The following is a 24,007-nucleotide window of genomic DNA, read 5'->3' as shown; positions in this document are numbered from 1 at the left end:
GGGTTGTCTGCAAACTTGGAGATATTACATCTAGTTCCCTCGTCTAGATCATTAATATATATTGTGAATAGCTGGGGTTCTAGCACCGATCCCTGCGGTACCCCACTAGTCACTGCCTGCCACTTGAAAAAAGACCCGTTTATTCCAATTCTTTGTTTCCCGTCTGTCAACCAGTTCTCTATCCAAGTCAGTACCTTGCCCCCAATCCCATGTGCTTTAACTTTACACGCTAATCTCTTATGTGGGACCTTATCGAAAGCCTTCTGAAAGTCCAAATACACCACATCCACTGGTTCTCCCTTATCTATCCTACCAGTTAAATCCTCAAAAAATTCCAGTAGATTAGTCAAGCACGATTTATCTTTGTAAATCCATGTTGACTTTGTCCGATCCTGTCACTGTTTTCCAAGTGCTCTGCTAGTACAACTTTTATAATGGACTCTAGCATTTTCCCCACTACCGATGTCAGGCTTACCGGTCTATAATTCCCCGTTTTCTCTCTACCACCTTTTTTGAATAGTGGGGTTACATTAGCTACCCTCCAATCCATGGGAACTGTTCCAGAGTCTATAGAATTTTGAAAGATGACCAGCAATGCATCTCCTATTTCTAGGGCCACTTCCTTAAGTATCCTAGGATTAGATTATCAGGCTCTGGGGATTTATCGGCCTTCAATCCCATCAATTTCCCTAACACCATTTCCCTAGAAATACTGATTTCATTCAGTTCCTCCCTCTCATTAGACCCTATGTTCCCCGACATCTCTGGGAGGTTATTTGTGTCCTCCTTTGTGAAGACAGAACCAAAGTATGTAATTAATTGGCCTGCCATTTCTTTGTTCCCCATTATAAATTTCCCTGATTCTGACTGCAAGGGACCTACGCTTGACTTCACCAATCTTTTACTCTTCACATATCTATAGAAGCTTTTACAGTCAGTTTTTATGTTCCCTGCAAGCTTACTCTCATACTCTATTTTCCCCTTCTTAATTAATCCCTTTGTCCTCCTTTGCTGAATCCTAAACTGCTCCCAATCCTCAGGTTTGCTGCTTTTTCTGGCCAATTTATATGTCCTCTCCTTGGATTTTATGCTATCCCTAATTTCCCTTGTTAGCCACGGTTGAGTCACCTTTTTTGTTTTATTTTTATGCCAAACTGGGATGAACAAATTCTGTAGTTCATCCATGCGATCTTTAAATGTTTGCCATTGCCTATCCACCGTCAACCCTTTAAGTAATGTTCCCCAATCCATCCTAGCCAATTCGCGCCTCATACCATCATAGTTTCCTTTATTTAAATTCAGGACCCTAGTCTCTGAGCCAAATACTTCACTCTCCATCTTAATGAAGAATTCTATCATATTATGATCGCTCCCCCCCAAGGGGCCTCGCACAACAAGATTACTAATGAATCCTTTCTCATTACATAATACCCAGTCTAAGATGGCCTGATCTCTGGTTGGTTCCTCGACATATTGGTCCAGGAAACCATCCTGTATACCAATAGGTGATTGGTTGGTGAGTATTACAGCTCTTTTTTGTTCTCTAAGTTAGGGAAGAGGGTTAAATTAAGAGCTGAGAAACTGTAACTTGCTAGTACTTATTAAATTAATAACTTAAACTAGATAAAATAATCAAATAATAAAACTAAAATATCGATTGAATAAAAGCTTTAGCTAATTAATTAATAAATAAAACGATGTTAGAAATGGCAGGGAAGGCGGTGTGTCGTAACTGCAGCATGTGGGAGTTTGTGGAGAGCATCTCGATCCTGAGCAACCACGTCTGCAGTAAGTCTCTGCAAGTCGAGGAACTTCAGTTCAGAATTGTTGAGCTGGAGTACGAGCTGCAGACATTGCGATGCATCGGTGGGGGGGGGGGGTGGGGCGGTGGACACTGTGTTCCAGGGGGTAGTCACAGCCCTTAGGTTAAGTAGTACTTTAGAGTTCGTCAGTGGTCAGGGACAGGAGGGTGTGACCGCGAGTCAGGAAGGTATGGAGACCCAGGGTGTAGTGATGGAGGAGCCTCAGCCCTGGACCTTGTCCAACAGGTACAAGGTACTTGCTACCTGTATGGATGAGGAAAAGGACTGCAGGGAGGATGGGCAAACTGACCACGGCACCATGGTACAGGTGGCCATCCAAGTGGGGGGAGGAGGAAGGAATGTGGTAGTAGTAGGGGACATATAGTCAGGGGGATAGATACTGTTCTCTGCAGCTGCGAAAGAGAGTCCCGAAGGCTGTGTTGCCTGCCCGGTGCCAGGGTTAAGAATATCTCCTCGCGGCTGGAGAAGAGCTTGGCGGGGGAGGGTCCAGTTGTCGTGGTCCATGTAGGAAACAACAACATAGGTAGAACTAAGAATGAGGTTCTGCTGAAGGAGTTTGAGGAGCTAGGGTCTAAATTAATAAGCAGAACCTCAAGGGTAATAATCTCTGGATTACTACCTGAGCCATGTGCAAATTGGCATAGGGTCAAGCAGATCAAAGAGGTAAATACGTGGCTCAGAGTGGTGTGGGAAGAAGGGGTTTCAATTCATGGGGCACTGGCAACAGTACTGGGGAAAAAGGGAGCTGTTCCATCGGGACGGGCTCCACTTAAACCAGGCTGGGGCTGGGCCCAGCATCCTGGCAAAATCAAATAACTAGGGCTGTAGATAGGGCTTTAAACTAATAAAGGGGAGGGGTCAAGGTGAGAGTAAATTTAGAAATTGAGAGAAAGGTCAAGGCTGTGACTAGTGGGGTACCACAAGGATCGGTGCTTGGGCCCCAGCTATTCACAATCTATATCAATGATTTGGAAGAGGGGACTAAATGTAACATTTCCAAATTTGCTGATGAAACAAAGCTAGGTGGCAGTGTCAGTTGCGAAGAGGATGTGAAGAGGCTTCAAGAGGTTCTCGACAGGCTCAGTGAGTGGGCGAGAACATAGCAGATGGAATATAATGTGGATAAATGTGAAGTTATCCACTTTGATAGAAAAAACAGAAAGGCAGAGTATTTCCTAAATGGTGAAAAATTGAGGAATGCAGATGCTCAAAGGGACCTGGGTGTTCTTGTACATGAGTCACTGAAAATGAATGTGCAGGTGCAGCAAGCCATTAGGAAGGCAAATGGTATGCTGGCCTTCATTACAAGAGGATTTGAGTATAGGAGTAAAGAAGTCTTACTCCAATTATATAGGGCCTTGGTGAGACCACACCTGGAGTACTGTGTACAATTTTGGTCTCCTTACCCAAGGAAGGATATACTTGCCATAGAGGGAGTGCAACGAAGGTTCACGAGATTGAGTCCTGGGATGGCGGGACTGCCGTATGAGAAGAGATCAAGTAAACTAGGCCAGTATTCTCTTGAAATCAGAAGAATGAGAGGGGATCTCATTGAAGCATACAAAATTATTACATGGCTTGATAGGGTGGATGCTGGGAGAATGTTTCCCTTGGCTGGGGAGTCTAGAACCAGGGGCCACAGCCTCAGGATAAAGGGTAGGCCATTCAGGACTGAGATGAGAAGAAATTTCTTCACACAGAGGGTGGTGAATCTTTGGAATTCTCTACCCCAGGGGGCTGTGGAGGCTCAGTCATTGGGTATATTCAAAACAGAAGTCGATAGATTTCTGACTATAAGGGCATCAAGGGATATGGCGATAAGGCCAGTGAATGGAGTTGAGGCAAAAGATCAGCCATGATCTCGTTGAATGGCGGAGCAGGCTCGAAGGGCCGACTCCTGCTCCTATTTCTTATGTTCTCCCTCCAAGCTGCAGGAATCATTCCAGAATCTATAGAATTTTGGAAGATGACAACCAATGCGTCCACTATCAAAATCCTAGGCTGTAGGTCATCCGGTCCTTGGGATTTATCAACTTTTAGTCCCATTAATTTTGCTAGTACTTTTTTTTTTTACAAATAATTTCTTTAAGTTCCTCATTCTCACCACACCCTTGGTTTTCTCGTATTTCTGGGAGGTTTGTTGTGTGTTCCTCCGTGAAGACAGAAACAAAGTATTTAATTTCTCAGCCATTTCCTCATTTCCCCATTATAAATTCTCCTGTCTCTGACTGTAAAGGACCCACATTTATCTTCGCCAGTCTTTTCCTTTTCACATACCTTCGGTGAGATTTAAGGTAGTCATGGAAAAGGACAAAGATGGACCGGAAACAAAGGTTCTAAATTGGGGGAAGGCCGATCTTAATATGATAAGGCAAGATCTGGCCAAAGTGGACTGGGATCAGATACTGGTAGGAAAATCCACATCACAGAATCACAGAAACCCCACAGTGCAGATAGAGGCCATTTCGGCCCATCGAGCCTGCACCGACACATATCCCACCCGATCCCCGTAACCCCTACACCAACACATATCCCACCCTATCCCCGTAACCCCACGTATTTAATCCCCCTAACACTAAGGGTCAATTTATCATAGCCAATCAACCTAACCTGCACATCTTTGGACTGTGGGAGGAAACCGGAGCACCCGGAGTAAACCCACGCAAACACGGGGAGAATGTGCAAACTCCACACAGACAGTTGCCCGAGGCCGGATTCGAACCCGGGTCCCTGGCGCTGTGAGGCAACAGTGCTAACCACTATCAGAGCAGTGGGAGTCTTTCAGAAAGGAAATAGAGAGAGTACAATGCCAACATGTTCCCGTAAAGGTCAAGGGTGGGACCAACAAACCCAGGGAACCCTGGATGTCAAGGGATATACAAGAATGGATTAGGAAAAAAAGAGAGGCTTTTGGCAGATACAAAGGACTAAAAACAGTGGAAGCCCAAGAGGAGTATAGAAAGTACAGGGGGTACTTAAAAAAATTAGGAGAGCGACGAGGGGGCATGAAAAAACACTGGCGGCCAAAATAAAGGAAAATCCCATGGTGTTTTATAAGTATTTTAAGGGCAAGAGGATAACCAGGGAAAGAGTAGGGCCCATTAGTGACCAAAGTGGCAATCTTTGTGTAGAGCCAGAAGATGTAGGTGAGGTTTTAAATGAATATTTTGCATCTGTGTTCACTATGGAGAAGGACGATGTAGGCATAGAAATCAGGCAGGGGGATTGTGATATACTTGAACAAATTAGTATTGAGAGGGAGGAGGTACTAGCGGTTTTAGCGGTCTTAAAAGTGGATAAATCCCCAGGCCCAGACGAGATGTATCCCAGGCTGCTGTGTGAGGCAAAGGAGGAGATTGCAGGGGCTCTGACACAAATTTTCAGAACCTCTCTGTCCACAGGGGAGGTGCCAGAGGACTGAAGAACAGCTAACGTAGTACCATTATTCAAGAAGGGTAGTAGGGATAAACCAGGGAATTACAGGCCAGTGAGCCTAACATCAGTGGTAGGGAAATTATTGGAAAAAATTCTGAGGGACAGAATTAGTCTCCACTTGGAGAGGCAAGGATTAATCAAGGATAGTCAGCATGGCTTTGTCAGGGGGAGATCATGTCTAACCAATTTGATTGAATTTTTCGAAGGGGTGACTAGGTGTGTGGATGAGGGTAGTGCAGTTGATGTAGTCTACATGGACTTCAGTAAGGCTTTTGACAAAGTCCCACATGGGAGACTGGTCAAGAAGGTAAGAGCCCATAGGATCCAGGGCAATTTGGCACATTGGATCCAAAATTGGCTTAGTGGCAGGAGGCAGAGGGTGATGGTCGAAGGTTGTTTTTGTGTCTGGAAGCCTGTGTCCAGTGGTGTACCGCAGGGATTGGTGCTGGGTCCTTTGCTGTTTGCAGTGTACATTAATGATTTAGATATGAATGTAGGAGGTATGATCAGTAAGTTCGCAGATGACACGAAAATTGGTGGAGTGGTAAATAGCGAGGAGGGAAGCCTCAGGCTACAGGACGATATAGATGGGTTGGTTAGATGGGCAGAACAGTGGCAAATGGAATTTAACCCTGAAAGTGTGAGGTGATGGATTTTGGGAGGACTAACAAGGCAAGGGAATACACAATGAATGGTAGGACCCTGGGAAGGACAGAGGATCAGAGGGACCTTGGTGTGCATGTACATAGATCCCTGAAGGCAGCAGGACAGGTAGATAAGGTGGTTAAAAAGGCATATGGGATACTTGCCTTCATTAGCCGAGGCATAGAATATAAGAGCAGGGAGGTTATGATGGAGCTGTACAAAATGCTAGTTAGGCCACAGCTGGAATACTGTGTGCAGTTCTGGTCACACTATAGGAAGGATGTGGTTGCATTGGAGAGGGTGCAGAGGAGATTCACCAGGATGTTACCTGGGCTGGAGCACTTCAGCTATGAAGAGGCTGGACAGGCTGGGGTTGTTTTCCTTAGAGCAGAGAAGGCTGAGGGGGGACCTGATTGAGGCGTACAAAATTATGATGGCATAGATAGGGTAGATAGAAAGGAACTTTTCCCCTTAGTAGAGGGGTCAATAACCAGGGGGGCATAGTTTCAAGGTAAGGGGCAGGAGGTTTAAAGGGGATTTGAGGAAAAACTTTTTTACCCAGAGGGTGGTTGGAATCTGGAACTCACTGCCTGAAAGGGTGGTCGAGGCAGGAACCCTCACAACATTCAAGAAGCATTTAGACGAGCACTTGAAACGCCATAGCATACAAGGCTACGGACCAAGTGCTGGAAAATGGGATTAGAATATACAGGGCTTGATGGCCAGCGCGGACACGATGAGCCGAAGGGCCTCTTTCTGTGCTGTATAATTCTATGACTCTTTGCCCTATTGAAGCTTTTACAATCCATTTTTATATGTTTCGCTAGTTTGTGCTCATATTCCATTTTCCCTTTGTCAATTTCTTGGTCCCCCTTTGCTGATTTCTAAAAAGATCCCAATCCTCAGGCTGACCGCTTTTTCTGGCAACTTTATAAGCTTCCTCCTTTGACTTAATACTAGCTTTAATTTGTTTTGTTAGCCATGGTTGGATCACTTTTCCTTTTGGGTTTTTATGCCCTAGAGGAATATAGGTTTGTTGCAAATTATGCATTATTTCCTTGAATGTTAGCCATTGTATGTCCACCTTCATACCTTTTAGTGTAGTCTCCCAATCTACCATGGCCAACTTGTCCCTCATACCCTTGTAGTTTCCTCTGTTTAGATTGAAGACCGTAGTTTCAGATTGGACTGCATCACTCTCAAACTGAATATAAAATTCAATCATATTATGTTCACTTGTCCCTAAAGGCCCCTTTACCACAAGATTATTGATCAGCCCTTTCTCATTACACAGTACCAGATCCAGAATAGCCTGTTCCCTGGTTGGTTCTTCCACATACTGATCCAGGAAACGATCTCGCATGCATTCCAAGAATTCGCCCTCCACACCATTAGTGGTAATTTGATTTGCCCAGTCAATATGTAGATTAAAGTCCCCCATGATTACCATATGGCCCTTGTTACATGCACTTCTAATCTCTTGATTGACACTGTGCCCTACATTACCATTACTGTTCGGTGGCCTGTAAACAACTCCCACCAATGTTTTCCGCCCTTTGCTGTTTCTTAGCTCCACCCAAACTGATTCCAGTTCTACATCACGATCTGCCGAGCCAAGATCTTTTATCTCTACCGTACCAATCTCATCCCTTATTAACAGCGCTACGCCACCTCCTTTTCCTTTTTGTCTGTCCTTCCTAAATGTTGAGTACCCTGGAACATTCAGTTCCCAGCTTTGGTTACCCTGCAACCATGTCTCTCTAATGGCAATTACATCATACCCATTTACTTCTATTAGTGCCATTAATTCATCCACCTTGTTGCGAATGCTACGTGCATTTAGATAAAGTGCGTTCAACTTTGCTGGGTTAATATTTTTCTGCACGTTGACCCTCTTTACTGTTGGCCTTTGTTTCTGCTCCCTACTAGTTTTGCTGACTATTTTTCTAATTCGCACTTCCAGCTTTGTTTCTCTCCGTTCTGGGTCCACTTAGGTTCCCAGCCCCCTGACAAACTAGTTTAAATCCTTCCCAACAGCACTAGCAAACCCCCCTGCGAGGATATGGGTCCCGGTTCTGCCGAGGTGTAACCCGTCCAGCTTGTACAGGTCCCACCTTCCCCAGAATCGGTCTCAATGCCCCAAGAATTTAAATACCTCTCTCCTACACCATCTCTCCAGCCACGCATTCATCTGGTCTATTCTCCTATTTCTGCTCTCGCTAGCACGTGGCACTGGGAGTAATCCTGAGATTACTACCTTTGAGGTCCTGCTTTTTAATTTATTTCCTAGCTCCCTATATTCTGCTTGCAGGACCTCGTCCCTCTTTCTACCTATGTCGTTGGTACCGATATGAACCACGACCTCTGGCTGTTCACCCTCCCCCCTCAGAATGTCCTGCAGCCGCTCAGTGACATCCTTGACCCTGGCACCAGGGAGGCAACATACCATCCTGGAATCACGTCTGCGGCCACAGAAACATCTGTCTGCTCCCCTTACGATAGAATCCCCTATCACTATTGCTCTCCCACTCTTTTTCCTCCCCTCCTGTGCAGCTGAGCCACTCGTAGTGCCACGGACTTGGTTTTTCAGGGGAATGCAGCAAGAGCCATCTCCCCCAGCAGTATCGAAAACGGAAAATCTATTGGAGAGGGAGGTGGACCCAGGGGACTCCTGTTCCAGCGCAATTGACGTTTCGAAAAGACAGGCAGAATGGAAAAGGAGGGGGAGTAGCTCTGATAATAAAGAATGACATAAGGACAGTAGAGAGAAAGGATCTGGCTCGGAAGATCAGGAAGTAGAATCAGTATCGGTGGAGATAAGAAATAACAAGGGGCAGAACACACTGGTGGGAGTAGTATATAGGCCCCCTAACAGTAGTTATACCATTGGACAGAATATTAATCAAGAAATAGTAGGAGATTGTAACAAGGGTACTGCAATAATCGTGGGGGACTTTAATCTTCATATAGACTCGACAAATCAAATTGGCAAAGGTAATCTACAGGACGAGTTCATGGAATGCATTCGGGACAGTTTCCTAGAACAATAAGTCAGGGAACAGGCTATTTTAGATCTTGTGTTGTGTAATGAGACAGGGTTAATTAGCAATCTTATAGTAAAAGATCCTCTGGGGCAGAGTGATCATAATATGATAGAATTTCACATTAAGTTTGAAAGTGACTTGCCCAAGTACGAAACTTGAGTCTTAAACTTAAATAAAGCCAATTACATAGGTATGAGGGGCGGGTTGGCTAAGGTAGATCGGAAAAATAGATTAAAAGGTATGGTGGTAGATAAGCAGTGGCTAGCATTTAAAGAAATATTTCATAATTCTCAACAAAAATACATTCCATTGAGAAACAAAAACTCCATGGGAAAAATGATCCAGCCATGGCTAACTAAAGGAGGATAGAATTAGATTGAAATTGAAGCGTATAATGTTGCGAAGAATAACAGTAAGCCTGAGGATTAGGACAGTTTCAGAAACCAGCAAAAGATGACCAAAAAATTGATAAAGGGAAAAAATAGAATGAGAGAAAACTAGCAAGAAATATAAAAGCAGATTGTAAGAGCTTCTACAAGTACGTAAAAAGGAAGAGAGTAGCAAAAGTAAACGTTGGTCCCTTAGAGGCTGAGACAGGAGAAATTATTATGGGGAATAAGGAAATGGCAGAAACATTAAACGGAGGACTGGAGGGCTGCTAACGTGGTACCCTTGTTTAAAAAGGGAGAAAGGGATAGACCGAGTAATTATAGGCCAGTCAGCCTAACCTCGGTGGTGGGAAAATTATTGGAAAGAATTCTGAAGGACAGGATAAATCTTCATTTAGAAAGACACGGATTAATCAAGGATAGTCAGCACGGATTTGTTAAGGGAAGGTCGTGTCTGACAAACTTGATTGAATTTTTTGAGGAGGTAACAAGGAGGGTAGATGAGGGTAGTGCGTTTGATGTAGTGTATATAGACTTTAGCAAGGCTTTTGATAAGGTTCCACATGGCAGACTGGTCACGAAGTTAAAAGCCCATGGGATCCAGGGCAAAGTGTCAAGTTGGATTCAAAACTGGCTCGGAGACAGGAAGCAGAGGGTAATGGTTGATGGGTGTTTTTGTGACTGGAAGGCTGTTTCCAGTGGGGTTCCACAGGGCTCAGTACTAGGTCCCTTGCTTTTTGTGGTATATATCAACGATCTAGACTTGAATATAGGGGGTATGATTAAGAAGTTTACAGCTGATACTAAAATCGGCTGTGTGGTTGATACTGAAGAAGGAAGCTGTAGACTGCAGGAAAATATCAATAAATTGGTCAGGTGGGCAGAACAGTGGCAAATGGAATTCAATCCGGAGAAGTGTGAGGTAATGCATTTGGGGAGGGCTAACAAGGAAAGGGAATACACATTAAATGGTAGGACACTGAGTAGTGTAGAGGAACAAAGGGACCTTGGAGTGCATGTCCACAGATCCCTGAAGGTAGCAGGCCAGGTAGATAAGGTGGTTAAGGCGTTTACGGAATGCTTGCCTTTATTAGCCGTGGCATAGAATACAAGAGCAGGGGGGTTATGCTTCAACTGTATAAAACACTAGTTAGGCCTCAGCTGGAGTACTGCGTGCAGTTCTGGTCACCACATTACAGGAAAGATGTGATTGCACTAGAGAGGGTACAGAGGAGATTTACAAGGATGTTGCTGGGAGTAGAGAATCTTAGCTATGAGGAAAGACTGGATAGGCTGGGTCTGTTTTCCTTGGAACAGAGGAGGCTGAGGGGAGACCTTACTGAGGTGTATAAAATTATGAGGGGCCTAGATAAAGTAGATAGAAAGGATCTATTTCCCTTAGCAGAGGGGTCAAAAACCAGGGGGCACAGATTTAAAGTAATTGGGGGAAGATTTAGAGGGAATTTGAGGGGAAATTTCTTCACCCAGAGTGTTGTGGGGGTCTGGAACTCACTGCCTGAAAGGGTGGTAGAGGCAGGAACCCTAACCACATTTAAAAAGTACTTGGATGTGCACTTGGGATGCTGTAACCTGCAGGGCTACGGACCAAGAGCTGGGAAGTGGGATTAGGCTGGATAGCTCTTTGTTGGCCGGCACGGACACGATGGGCCGAAATGGTCTCCTTCCGTGCTGGAACTTTCTATGATGCTATGAAATATTTTGTATCTGTCTTCACAGTAGAAGACACAAGAAGCATATCAAAAATGGTGGGGAACCAAGGGTCTAATGAGGGTGAGGAACTTAACGTAATTAATACAAGTAGAGAAAAAGTACTAGAGAAACTACTGGGACTAAAAGCTGACAAATCCCTTGGACCAGACGGCCTACATCCTAGGGTTCTAAAAGAGGTGGCTGCAGAGATAGTGCATGTATTGGTTTGATCTTCCAAAATTCCCTAGATTCTAGAACGGTCCCAGCGGATTCGATGGTCGCAAATGTAACACTGCTATTCAAGAAAAGAGGGAGAGAGAAAACGGGGAACGACAGGCCAGTTAGCCTGACATCAGTCGTGGGGAAAATGCTGGAATCCATTGTTAAGGAAGTGGTATCAGCACAGCTTTCCCCACAGTTTCTGCTCAGATATTCCATGTCCTAACAACCTTTTTCTATTATATACCTTTATTGTTCTAAAATTTGCTTATTGTACATTTATTCAGCCTAAAATCCAGCTGCCTTATTTCAGCCCATCTACATATTGATCCAGAACAGCAACAGGCCGTCAAACCCCAGGCAACCTTGCCCTATCTGTGCTGAGATAGTTTCTGCTCGAAAGACTGGGGAAAGGACACTGTTAATGCTGTTGCCTCATTGCGAATAAATCCAAAATCAGGGCACAGATACCTGTACGTCTCCATAATTTGAGGTGCGTGCAAATGAAGGAGTAAATGTGTTTAACATTATACGTGACACGGAGGCTCCACAGTGAGCCATGAAGCCAACCCTGAATGAAAGCAATAAACGAGCATGCCAAGCTAGCAGCTAAATATCACAATCAGGTTTCAGACGAGCCGAGGGTAACGTCATTAAAAATCCGGCAGTGTTTCCACTCCCCACTCACTGACTGGCCTGGCTGACACCGCCGCCGTACTCAAGATAGATGATACTCCTCGTGCACACTCACAGTGGCTCCAATACACCCAGTGCACACTCTCACGCTGGCTCTAATACACCCGGTGCACACTCTCACACTCACTCCAATACACCCAGTGCACACTCTCACACTAACAGTGGCTCCAATACACCCGGTGCACACTCTCACTCACAGTGGCTTCAATACACCCAGTGCACACTCTCACACTGGCTCCAATACACCCAGTGCACACTCACAGTGGCTCCAATACACCCAGTGCACACTCACAGTGGCTCCAATACACCCAGTGCACACTCGCAGACTCACAGTGGCTCCAATACACCCAGTGCACACTCACAGTGGCTCCAATACACCCAGTGCACACTCACACTGGCTCCAATACACCCAGTGCACACTCACAGTGGCTCCAATACACCCAGTGCACACACTCTCACTCACAGTGGCTCCAGTACACCCAGTGCACACACTCTCACTCACAGTGGCTCCAGTACACCCAGTGCACACTCTCACACTCACACTGGCTCCAATACATCCAGTGCACACTCTCACTCACAGTGGCTTCAATACACCCAGTGCACACTCTCACACTGGCTCCAAAACACCCAGTGCACACTCTCACATTCACACTGGCTCCAATACACCCAGTGCACACACTCACAGTGGCTCCAATACACCCAGTGCACACTCTCACACTGGCTCCAATACACCCACTGCACACTCTCACACTCACAGTGGCTCCAATACACCCGGTGCACACTCTCACACTCACACTGGCTCCAATACACCCAGTGCACACACTCACACTGGCTCCAATACACCCAGTGCACACTCTCACACTCACACTGGCTCCAATACACCCAGTGCACACTCTCACACTGCCTCCAATACACCCGGTGCACACACTCACACTCTGGCTCCAATACACCCAGTGCACACACTCACACTGGCTCCAATACACCCGGTGCACACGCTCACACTCACACTGGCTCCAATACACCCAGTGCACACTCTCACACTCACAGTGGCTCCAATACACCCAGTGCACACTCTCACACTGGCTCCAATACACCCAGTGCACACACTCACACTCGCTCCAATACATCCAGTGCACACACTCACACTGGCTCCAATACACCCGGTGCACACTCTCACACTGGCTCCAATACACCCAGTGCGCACACTCTCACTGGCTCCAATACATCCAGTGCACACTCTCACTCACACTGGCTCCAATACACCCAGTGCACACTCTCACACTGGCTCCAATACACCCAGTGCACACTCTCACACTCACACTTGCTCCAATACACCCAGTGCACACACTCACACTCACAGTGGCTCCAATACACCCGGTGCACACTCTCACAGGCTCCAATACACCCAGTGCACACTCTCACACTCACAGTGGCTCCAATACACCTAGTGCACACTCTCACACTGGCTCCAATACACCCAGTGCACACTCTCACACTGGCTCCAATACACCCGGTGCACACTCTCACACTCGCTCCAATACACCCAGTGCACACACTCACAGTGGCTCCAATACACCCGGTGCACACTCTCACACTCACACTGGCTCCAATACACCCAGTGCACACTCTCACATTCACACTGGCTCCAATACACCCAGTGCACACTCTCACACTGGCTCCAATACACCCACTGCACACTCTCATACTCACACTGGCTCCAATACACCCGGTGCACACTCTCACACTGGCTCCAATACACCCAGTGCACATTCACAGTGGCTCCAATACACCCAGTGCACACTCACACTGGCTCCAATACACCCAGTGCACACTCAGTGGCTCCAATACACCCAGTGCACACACTCTCACTCACAGTGGCTCCAGTACACCCAGTGCACACTCTCACACTCACACTGGCTCCAATACATCCAGTGCACACTCTCACTCACAGTGGCTTCAATACACCCAGTGCACACTCTCACACTGGCTCCAAAACACCCAGTGCACACTCTCACATTCACACTGGCTCCAATACACCCAGTGCACACACTCACAGTGGCTCCAATACACCCAGTGCACACTCTCACACTGGCTCCAATACACCCACTGCACACTCTCACACTCACAGTGGCTCCAATACACCCGGTGCACACTCTCACACTCACACTGGCTCCAATACACCCAGTGCACACACTCACACTGGCTCCAATACACCCAGTGCACACTCTCACACTCACACTGGCTCCAATACACCCAGTGCACACTCTCACACTGCCTCCAATACACCCGGTGCACACACTCACACTCTGGCTCCAATACACCCAGTGCACACACTCACACTGGCTCCAATACACCCGGTGCACACGCTCACACTCACACTGGCTCCAATACACCCAGTGCACACTCTCACACTCACAGTGGCTCCAATACACCCAGTGCACACTCTCACACTGGCTCCAATACACCCAGTGCACACACTCACACTCGCTCCAATACACCCAGTGCACACACTCACACTGGCTCCAATACACCCGGTGCACACTCTCACACTGGCTCCAATACACCCAGTGCGCACACTCTCACTGGCTCCAATACATCCAGTGCACACTCTCACTCACACTGGCTCCAATACACCCAGTGCACACTCTCACACTGGCTCCAATACACCCAGTGCACACTCTCACACTCACACTTGCTCCAATACACCCAGTGCACACACTCACACTCACAGTGGCTCCAATACACCCGGTGCACACTCTCACAGGCTCCAATACACCCAGTGCACACTCTCACACTCACAGTGGCTCCAATACACCTAGTGCACACTCTCACACTGGCTCCAATACACCCAGTGCACACTCTCACACTGGCTCCAATACACCCGGTGCACACTCTCACACTCGCTCCAATACACCCAGTGCACACACTCACAGTGGCTCCAATACACCCGGTGCACACTCTCACACTCACACTGGCTCCAATACACCCAGTGCACACTCTCACATTCACACTGGCTCCAATACACCCAGTGCACACTCTCACACTGCCTCCAATACACCCGGTGCACACACTCACACTCTGGCTCCAATACACCCAGTGCACACTCTCACACTCACACTGGCTCCAATACACCCAGTGCACACTCTCACACTCACACTGGCTCCAATACACCCAGTGCACACTCTCACACTGCCTCCAATACACCCGGTGCACACACTCACACTCTGGCTCCAATACACCCAGTGCACACACTCACACTGGCTCCAATACACCCGGTGCACACGCTCACACTCACACTGGCTCCAATACACCCAGTGCACACTCTCACACTCACAGTGGCTCCAATACACCCAGTGCACACTCTCACACTGGCTCCAATACACCCAGTGCACACACTCACACTCGCTCCAATACACCCAGTGCACACACTCACACTGGCTCCAATACACCCGGTGCACACTCTCACACTGGCTCCAATACACCCAGTGCGCACACTCTCACTGACTCCAATACATCCAGTGCACACTCTCACTCACACTGGCTCCAATACACCCAGTGCACACTCTCACACTGGCTCCAATACACCCAGTGCACACTCTCACACTCACACTTGCTCCAATACACCCAGTGCACACACTCACACTCACAGTGGCTCCAATACACCCGGTGCACACTCTCACAGGCTCCAATACACCCAGTGCACACTCTCACACTCACAGTGGCTCCAATACACCTAGTGCACACTCTCACACTGGCTCCAATACACCCAGTGCACACTCTCACACTGGCTCCAATACACCCGGTGCACACTCTCACACTCGCTCCAATACACCCAGTGCACACACTCACAGTGGCTCCAATACACCCGGTGCACACTCTCACACTGGCTCCAATACACCCAGTGCACACTCTCACATTCACACTGGCTCCAATACACCCAGTGCACACTCTCACACTGGCTCCAATACACCCACTGCACACTCTCATACTCACACTGGCTCCAATACACCCAGTGCACACTCACAGTGGCTCCAATACACCCAGTGCACACACTCTCACTCACAGTGGCTCCAGTACACCCAGTGCACACTCTCACACTCACACTGGCTCCAATACATCCAGTGCACACTCTCACTCACAGTGGCTTCAATACACCCAGTGCACACTCTCACACTGGCTCCAAAACACCCAGTGCACACTCTCACATTCACACTGGCTCCAATACACCCAGTGCACACACTCACAGTGGCTCCAATACACCCAGTGCACACTCTCACACTGGCTCCAATACACCCACTGCACACTCTCACACTCACAGTGGCTCCAATACACCCGGTGCACACTCTCACACTCACACTGGCTCCAATACACCCAGTGCACACACTCACACTGGCTCCAATACACCCAGTGCACACTCTCACACTGGCTCCAATACACCCAGTGCACACTCTCACACTGCCTCCAATACACCCGGTGCACACACTCACACTCTGGCTCCAATACACCCAGTGCACACACTCACACTGGCTCCAATACACCCGGTGCACACGCTCACACTCACACTGGCTCCAATACACCCAGTGCACACTCTCACACTGGCTCCAATACACCCAGTGCACACTCTCACACTGGCTCCAATACACCCAGTGCACACACTCACACTCGCTCCAATACACCCAGTGCACACACTCACACTGGCTCCAATACACCCGGTGCACACTCTCACACTGGCTCCAATACACCCAGTGCGCACACTCTCACTGGCTCCAATACATCCAGTGCACACTCTCACTCACACTGGCTCCAATACACCCAGTGCACACTCTCACACTGGCTCCAATACACCCAGTGCACACTCTCACACTCTCACAGGCTCCAATACACCCAGTGCACACTCTCACACTCACAGTGGCTCCAATACACCTAGTGCACACTCTCACACTGGCTCCAATACACCCGGTGCACACTCTCACACTCGCTCCAATACACCCAGTGCACACACTCACAGTGGCTCCAATACACCCGGTGCACACTCTCACACTCACACTGGCTCCAATACACCCAGTGCACACTCTCACATTCACACTGGCTCCAATACACCCAGTGCACACTCTCACACTGGCTCCAATACACCCACTGCACACTCTCATACTCACACTGGCTCCAATACACCCGGTGCACACTCTCACACTCACACTGGCTCCAATACACCCAGTGCACACACTCACACTGGCTCCAATACACCCAGTGCACACTCTCACACTCACACTGGCTCCAATACACCCGGTGCACACACTCACACTGGCTCCAATACACCCGGTGCACACGCTCACACTGGCTCCAATACACCCAGTGCACACTCTCACACTGGCTCCAATACACCCGGTGCACACTCTCACACTGGCTCCAATACACCCAGTGCACACACTCACACTGGCTCCAATACACCCAGTGCACACTCTCACACTCACAGTGGCTCCAATACACCCAGTGCACACTCTCACACTGGCTCCAATACACCCGGTGCACACTCTCACACTGGCTCCAATACACCCAGTGCACACTCTCTCTGGCTCCAATATACCCAGTGCACACTCTCACACTGGCTCCAATACACCCAGTGCACACTCTCACACTGGCTCCAATACACCCGGTGCACACGCTCACACTGGCTCCAATACACCCAGTGCACACTCTCACACTGGCTCCAATACACCCAGTGCACACACTCACACTGGCTCCAATACACCCAGTGCACACACTCACACTGGCTCCAATACACCCGGTGCACACTCTCACACTGGCTCCAATACACCCAGTGCACACACTCACACTGGCTCCAATACACCCAGTGCACACTCTCACACTCACAGTGGCTCCAATACACCCAGTGCACACTCTCACACTGGCTCCAATACACCCGGTGCACACTCTCACACTGGCTCCAATACACCCAGTGCACACTCTCTCTGGCTCCAATATACCCAGTGCACACTCTCACACTGGCTCCAATACACCCAGTGCACACTCTCACACTGGCTCCAATACACCCAGTGCACACACTCACACTGGCTCCAATACACCCAGTGCACACTCTCACACTAACACTGGCTCCAATACACCCAGTGCACACTCACACTAACACTGGCTCCAATACACCCAGTGCACACTCTCACACTCACAGTGGCTCCAATACACCGAGTGCACACTGTCTCACTCACACTGGTTCCAATACACCCAGTGCACACTCACACTAACACTGGCTCCAATACACCCAGTGCACACTCTCACTCTGGCTCCAATACACCCAGTTCACACTCACAGTGGCTCCAATACACCCAGTGCACACACTCACAGTGGCTCCAATACACCCAGTGCACACTCTCACACTGGCTCCAATACACCCAGTGCACACTCACAGTGGCTGTAATACACCCGGTGCACACACTCACACTGGCTCCAATACACCCAGTGCACACTCACCCACGCACAGTGGGTCCAATACACCCGGTGCACACACTCACACTCTGGCTCCAATACACCCAGTGCACACTCTCACTCTCAAACTCTGGCTCCAATACACTTGGGGCACGCTCACAGTGCCTGCTCAGACTGTGCAATCCGACAGAATGTAACGGTCACCTGAAATACTGGCAGCGAGCGGCTAAAATCACTCGATGGGCAGGAAATCGCTTCTTCTCCACGAGGAATGTGACATCGCTGTACTCCTCCCCGTGAATCAGGGCCCCCAGATGTTCCGAGAGAATATGCACATGATCGATCTCCCCAACTGAGGTGTATGGCCGCAATTGGTGGCTGTTGCTCATGCTGTCAGCATCCACTCACTGCCTGGCACCAGGAAAACAATTCACCCAGTCAATAAATCACACAGGAGACAGCAGACCACCCCAACCTCCAATTCCTCATCTCCCCACATGCATCACCCACCCTACCCGGCCCGGCCCGGCCCCCTCCCTCCCCAACACCCCCTTGTATCTTTGCTTCCCCGTGTCTCTGTCTCGCACTCCCTCGCTCGTTGTCTGTCTGTCTGTCTCGCGCTCGCTCGTTGTCTGTCTGTCTGGCTGTCTGTGTCTGTCTCGCGCTCCCTCGCTTGTTGTCTGTCTGTCTGGCGCTCCCTCACTCGTCGTCTCTCTGTCTCGCGCTCCCTCGCTCGTTGTCTGTCTGTCTGGTGCTCCCTCGCTCGTTGTCTGTCTGTCTGTGTCTGTCTGGCTCGCGCTCCCTCGCTGTCTATCTGGCTCGCGCTCCCTCGCTGTCTGTCTGTCTGGCTCGCGCTCCCTCGCTGTCTGTCTGGCTCGCGCTCCCTCGCTGTCTGTCTGTCTGGCTCACGCTGGCTAGCGCGCCCTCGCTGTCTGTCTGTCTGGCTCGCGCTCCCTCGCTGTCTGCCCGTCCGGCTCGCGCTCCCTCGCTGTCTGTCTGTCCATCTGGCTCGCGCTCCCTCTCTGTCCCTCTCCCCCTCGTGTGTGTGTGTGTGTGTGTGTGTGTGTGTGTGTGTGTGTGTGTGTGTGTGTGTGTGTGTCCCTCCCTCTCTCCCCCCCTCTCCCTGTGTGTGTGTCTCTGTCTCTCTCCCTCTCCGTCTCTGTCTCCCTCCCTCTCCCCCCCCCCGTCTGTCTCCCTCCCTCCCTCTCCGTCCCCCTCCCTCTCCCTCTCCCTGTCCCCCTCCCTCTCCCTGTCCCCCTCCCTGTCCCCCTCCCTCTCCCTGTCCCCCTCCCCGTCTCCCTCCATCCCTCTCCGTCTCCCTCCCTGTCTCCGTCTGTCTATCTCTCTCTCTTCCTGTCCCTGTCTCCCTCCCTCTCCCTGTCTCCGTCTGTCTATCTCTCTCTCTTCAATAATCCTGAGGATTGGGAGCAGTTTAGGATTCAACAAAGGAGGACAAAGGGATTAATTAAGAAACGGAAAATAGAATATGAGAGTAAGCTAACAGGGAACATAAAAACTGACTGTAAAAGCTTTTATAGATATGTGAAGAGAAAAAGATTGGTGAAGTCAAGCGTAGGTCCCTTGCAGTCAGAATCAGGGGAATTTATAATGGGAAACAAGGAAATGGCTGACCAACTAAATACATATTTTGGTTCTGTCTTCACAAAGGAGGACACAAATAACCTCCCAGAGCAGCCGGGGAACATAGGGTCTAATGAGAGGGAGGAACTGAAAGAAATCAGTATTTGTAGGGAAATGGTGTTACGAAAATTGATGGGACAGAAAGCCGATAAATCCCCAGGGCCTGATGGTCTACATCCCAGGGTACTTAAGGAAGTGGCCCTAGAGATAGTAGATGCATTGCTGGTCATCTTCCAGAACTCGATCGACTCTGGAACAGTACCCATGGATTGGAGGGTAGCTAATGTTACCCCACTATTCAAAAAAGGTGGTAGAGAAAAAGCGGGGAATTATAGACCAGTAAGCCTGACATCGGTAGTGGGGAAAATGCTAGAGTCTATTATAAAAGATGTAATAGCAGAGCACTTGGAAAGCAGTGACAGGATCGGACAAAGTCAACATGGATTTACAAAAGGTAAATCATGCTTGACGAATCTACTGGAATTTTTTGAGGATGTAACTGGTAAAATAGATAAGGGAGAACCAGTGGATGTGGTGTATTTGGACTTTCAGAAGGCTTTCGATAAGGTCCCACATAAGAGATTAGCGTACAAAATTAAGGCACATGGGATTGGGGGCAAGGTATTGACTTGGATAGAGAACTGGTTGGCGGACAGAAAGCAAAGAGTTGGAATAAACGGGTCGTTTGCCGAGTGGCAGGCAGTGACTAGTGGGGTACCGCAAGGATCGGTCCTAGGACCCCAGCTGTTCACAATATACATTAATGATCTGGACGAGGGAATTGGATGTAATATCTCCAAATTTGCAGACGACACAAAGCTGGGGGGGAGGGTATGCTGTGAGGAGGATGTCGTGAAACTCCAGTACGATTTGGACAGGTTGGGTGATTGGGCAGAAACATGGCAAATGCACTATAATGTGGATAAATGTGAGGTTATCCACTTTGGTGGCAAAAACAGGAAGGCAGATTATTATTTGAATGGCAATAGATTGGGAGAAGGGGAAGTGCAAAGAGACCTGGGTGTTATTGTGCACCAGGTGCAGCAGGCGGTTAAGGCGGCAAATGGTATGTTGGCCTTCGTATCAAGAGGGTTCGAGTACAGGAACAAGGATGTCTTGCTACAGTTGTACAGTGCCTTGGTGAGACCGCACCTTGAGTATTGTGTGCAGTTTTGGTCACCTTACCTGAGGAAGGACGTTCTTGCCATGGAGGGAGTGCAGCGAAGATTCACCAGGCTGATACCTGGGATGGCAGGAATGACGTACGAGGAGAGATTGTGTCGATTGGGCTTATACTCACTGGAGTTTAGAAGATTGAGAGGGGATCTCATCGAAACCTATAAAATTCTGTCAGGTCTGGACAGACTAGATGCAGGAAGGATGTTTCTGATGGCCAGGGAGTCCAGAACCAGGGGTCATAGTCTAAGGATAAGGGGTAAGCCATTTAGGACTGAAATTAGGAGGAATTTCTTCACCCAGAGAGTGGTGAACCTGTGGAATTCTCTGCCACAGAGGGCGGTGGAGGCCAGTTCATTAAATATATTCAAGAAAGAGTTGGATATATTTCTTGAGGCTAAAGGGATCAAGGGATATGGGGAGAAGGCAGGGACAGGGTACTGAATTTGGATGATCAGCCATGATCTCATTGAATGGCGGAGCAGGCTCGAAGGGCCGAATGGCCTACTCCTGCTCCTATCTTCTATGTTTCTCTGTCTCTCTCCCATAGAAACATAGAAGATAGGAGCAGGAGTAGGCCATTCGGCCCCTCGAGCCTGCTCCGCCATTCAAGCAATCATGGCTGATCATCCAAATTCAGTACCCGGTCCCTGCTTTCTCCCCATACCCCTTGATCCCTTTAGCCTTAAGAAATATATCCAACTCCTTCTTGAATATATTTAATGAATTGGCCTCCACTGCCTTCTGTGGTAGAAAATTCCACAGGTTCACCACTCTCTGGGTGAAGAAATTCCTCCTCATTTCTGTCCAAAAAGGCTTACCCCTTATCCTTAGACTGTGACCCCTGGTTCTGGACTCCCCGACCATCGGGAACATCCTCCCTGCATCTAGTCTGTCCAGTCCTGCCAGAATTTTATAAGTTTCAATGAGATCCCCTCTCATTCTTCTAAACTCCAGCGAGTACAAGCCCAATCGACCCAATCTCTCCTCATACGTCATTCCTGCCATCCCAGGTATCAGCCTGGTGAATCTTCACAGAACAGAATCACACAGAATCACAGAAACCCCACAGTGCAGATAGAGGCCATTTCGGCCCATCGAGCCTGCACCGACACATATCCCACCCGATCCCCGTAACCCCTACACCAACACATATCCCACCCTATCCTGTAACCCCACGTATTTAATCCCCCTAACACTAAGGGTCAATTTATCATAGCCAATCAACCTAACCTGCACATCTTTGGAATCTTCGCTGAACTCCTTCCATGGCAAGAACATCCTTCCTCAGATAAGGCGACCAAAACTGCACACAATATTCAAGATGTGGTCCCACCAAGGCCCTGTACAACTGCAACAAGACATCCTTGTTCCTGTACTCAAAGCCTTTCGCTATGAAGGCCAACATACCATTTGCCTTCTTAACTGCCTGCTGCACCTGCATGCTTACTTTCAGCGACTGGTGCACAAGGACACCCAGGTCTCATTGCACTTCCCCTTCTCCCAATCTATTGCCATTTAGGTTAGATAATATTCTGCCTTCCTGTTTTTGCCACCAAAGTGGATAACCTCGCATTTATCCACGTTATATTGCATCTGCCATGCTTCTGCCCAATCACCCAACCTGTCCAAATCATCCTCACAGCACACACGCCCACCCAGCTTTGTGTCGTCTGCAAATTTGGAGATATTACATCTAGTTCCCTTGTCTAGATCATTAATATATATTGTGAATAGCTGGGGTCCAAGGACCGAGCCCTGCGGTACCCCACTAGTCACTGCCTGCCACTCGGAAAAAGACGCGTTTATTCCAACTCTTTGCTTTCTATCTGCCAACCAGTTCTCTATCCAAGTCAATACCTTGCCCCCAATCCCATGTGCCTTAACTTTACACGCTAATCTCTTATGCGGGACCTTGTCTCTCTGTCTCTCTCTCCCTCGCTCTCTGTCTGTCTCTCCCTCTCTCGCTCCCTCTCTCTCTCTCGCCTCTGCCTCTCGCTCCCTCTCTCTCTCTCTCTCTCTTTCTGTCTGTCTCTCTCTCTCTCCCTCTCTCTCTGTCTCTCGCTCGCTCCCACTCCCTCTCGCCTCTGTCTCTCTCCCTCGCTCCCTCTCTCTCCCTCGCTCCCTCTCTCTCTCTCTGTCTCTCTCTCTCTGTCTCTCTGGCTCACTCTCTCTCTCTGTCTCTCTGGCTCACTCTGTCTGTCTCTGTCTGTCTCTCTCTCTCTCTCTCTCTCTCTTTCTGTCTGTCTGTCTCTCTCTCTCTTTCTCTGTGTCTCTCTCTCACTCTCTCTATTATATATTATGTTATATTTGATAAATTAAGATTTCTTTACCCGGTGTGATTCCGTCCCTCGGGGTCAGAGTTCAGCCTCCAGACTCGTCGCTGACGTCATCGCGCTCGGAACATGCGCAGAACTCACTGCGGAAAGATCGCGAGATTGTCCAGGGGTCAAAGTCAATGTTCGGGTTCAGGGGTCAGCAACAGTAGCTTGGAGTCAGAGACTGAATCGGAGTTAGAGACTGAATCGGAATCAGAGACTGAATCGGAGTCAGAGACAATCGGAGTCAGAGACTGAATCGGAGTCAGAGACTGAATTGGAATCAGAGACACTGAATTGGAGTCAGAGACTGAATTGGAGTCAGGGACTGAATTGGAATCAGAGACTGAATTGGAGTCAGAGACTGAATTGGAGTCAGAGACTGAATTGGAATCAGAGACACTGAATTGGAGTCAGAGACTGAATTGGAGTCAGGGACTGAATTGGAATCAGAGACTGAATTGGAGTCAGAG

General features: G+C 48.6%; 1 protein-coding gene across 3 annotated transcripts in view; it reads right to left on the bottom strand.

Annotated features, from left to right (window-relative positions):
* The window catches only part of btbd9 (BTB (POZ) domain containing 9), a 250,367-nt gene extending 226,731 nt beyond the window's left edge, over nucleotides 1–23,636 (bottom strand). For 2 of the 3 annotated variants that reach the window (XM_085998155.1, XM_085998157.1), the window contains exons 1-2: nucleotides 23,550–23,636; nucleotides 18,604–18,810 (exon numbers count right to left, since the gene is read on the bottom strand). In XM_085998155.1, the coding sequence (XP_085854281.1) occupies nucleotides 18,604–18,788 (185 nt within the window). In that variant the 5' untranslated portion in view covers nucleotides 18,789–18,810; nucleotides 23,550–23,636. The remainder of the gene's footprint in view (nucleotides 1–18,603; nucleotides 18,811–23,549) is intronic. The other variant, XM_085998156.1, reaches the window with a different exon arrangement.
* Between the last annotated feature and the right edge of the window lie 371 nt (nucleotides 23,637–24,007).

The sequence above is a fragment of the Somniosus microcephalus genome, chromosome 9 (assembly GCF_052327205.1).
Source record: "Somniosus microcephalus isolate GS21.2 chromosome 9, FLI_Smic_1.0, whole genome shotgun sequence".
NCBI classification, from domain to species: domain Eukaryota; kingdom Metazoa; phylum Chordata; class Chondrichthyes; order Squaliformes; family Somniosidae; genus Somniosus; species Somniosus microcephalus.
Note: the sequence above shows the minus strand (reverse complement) of the source record. Positions and strands in the feature narration are given on the sequence as shown.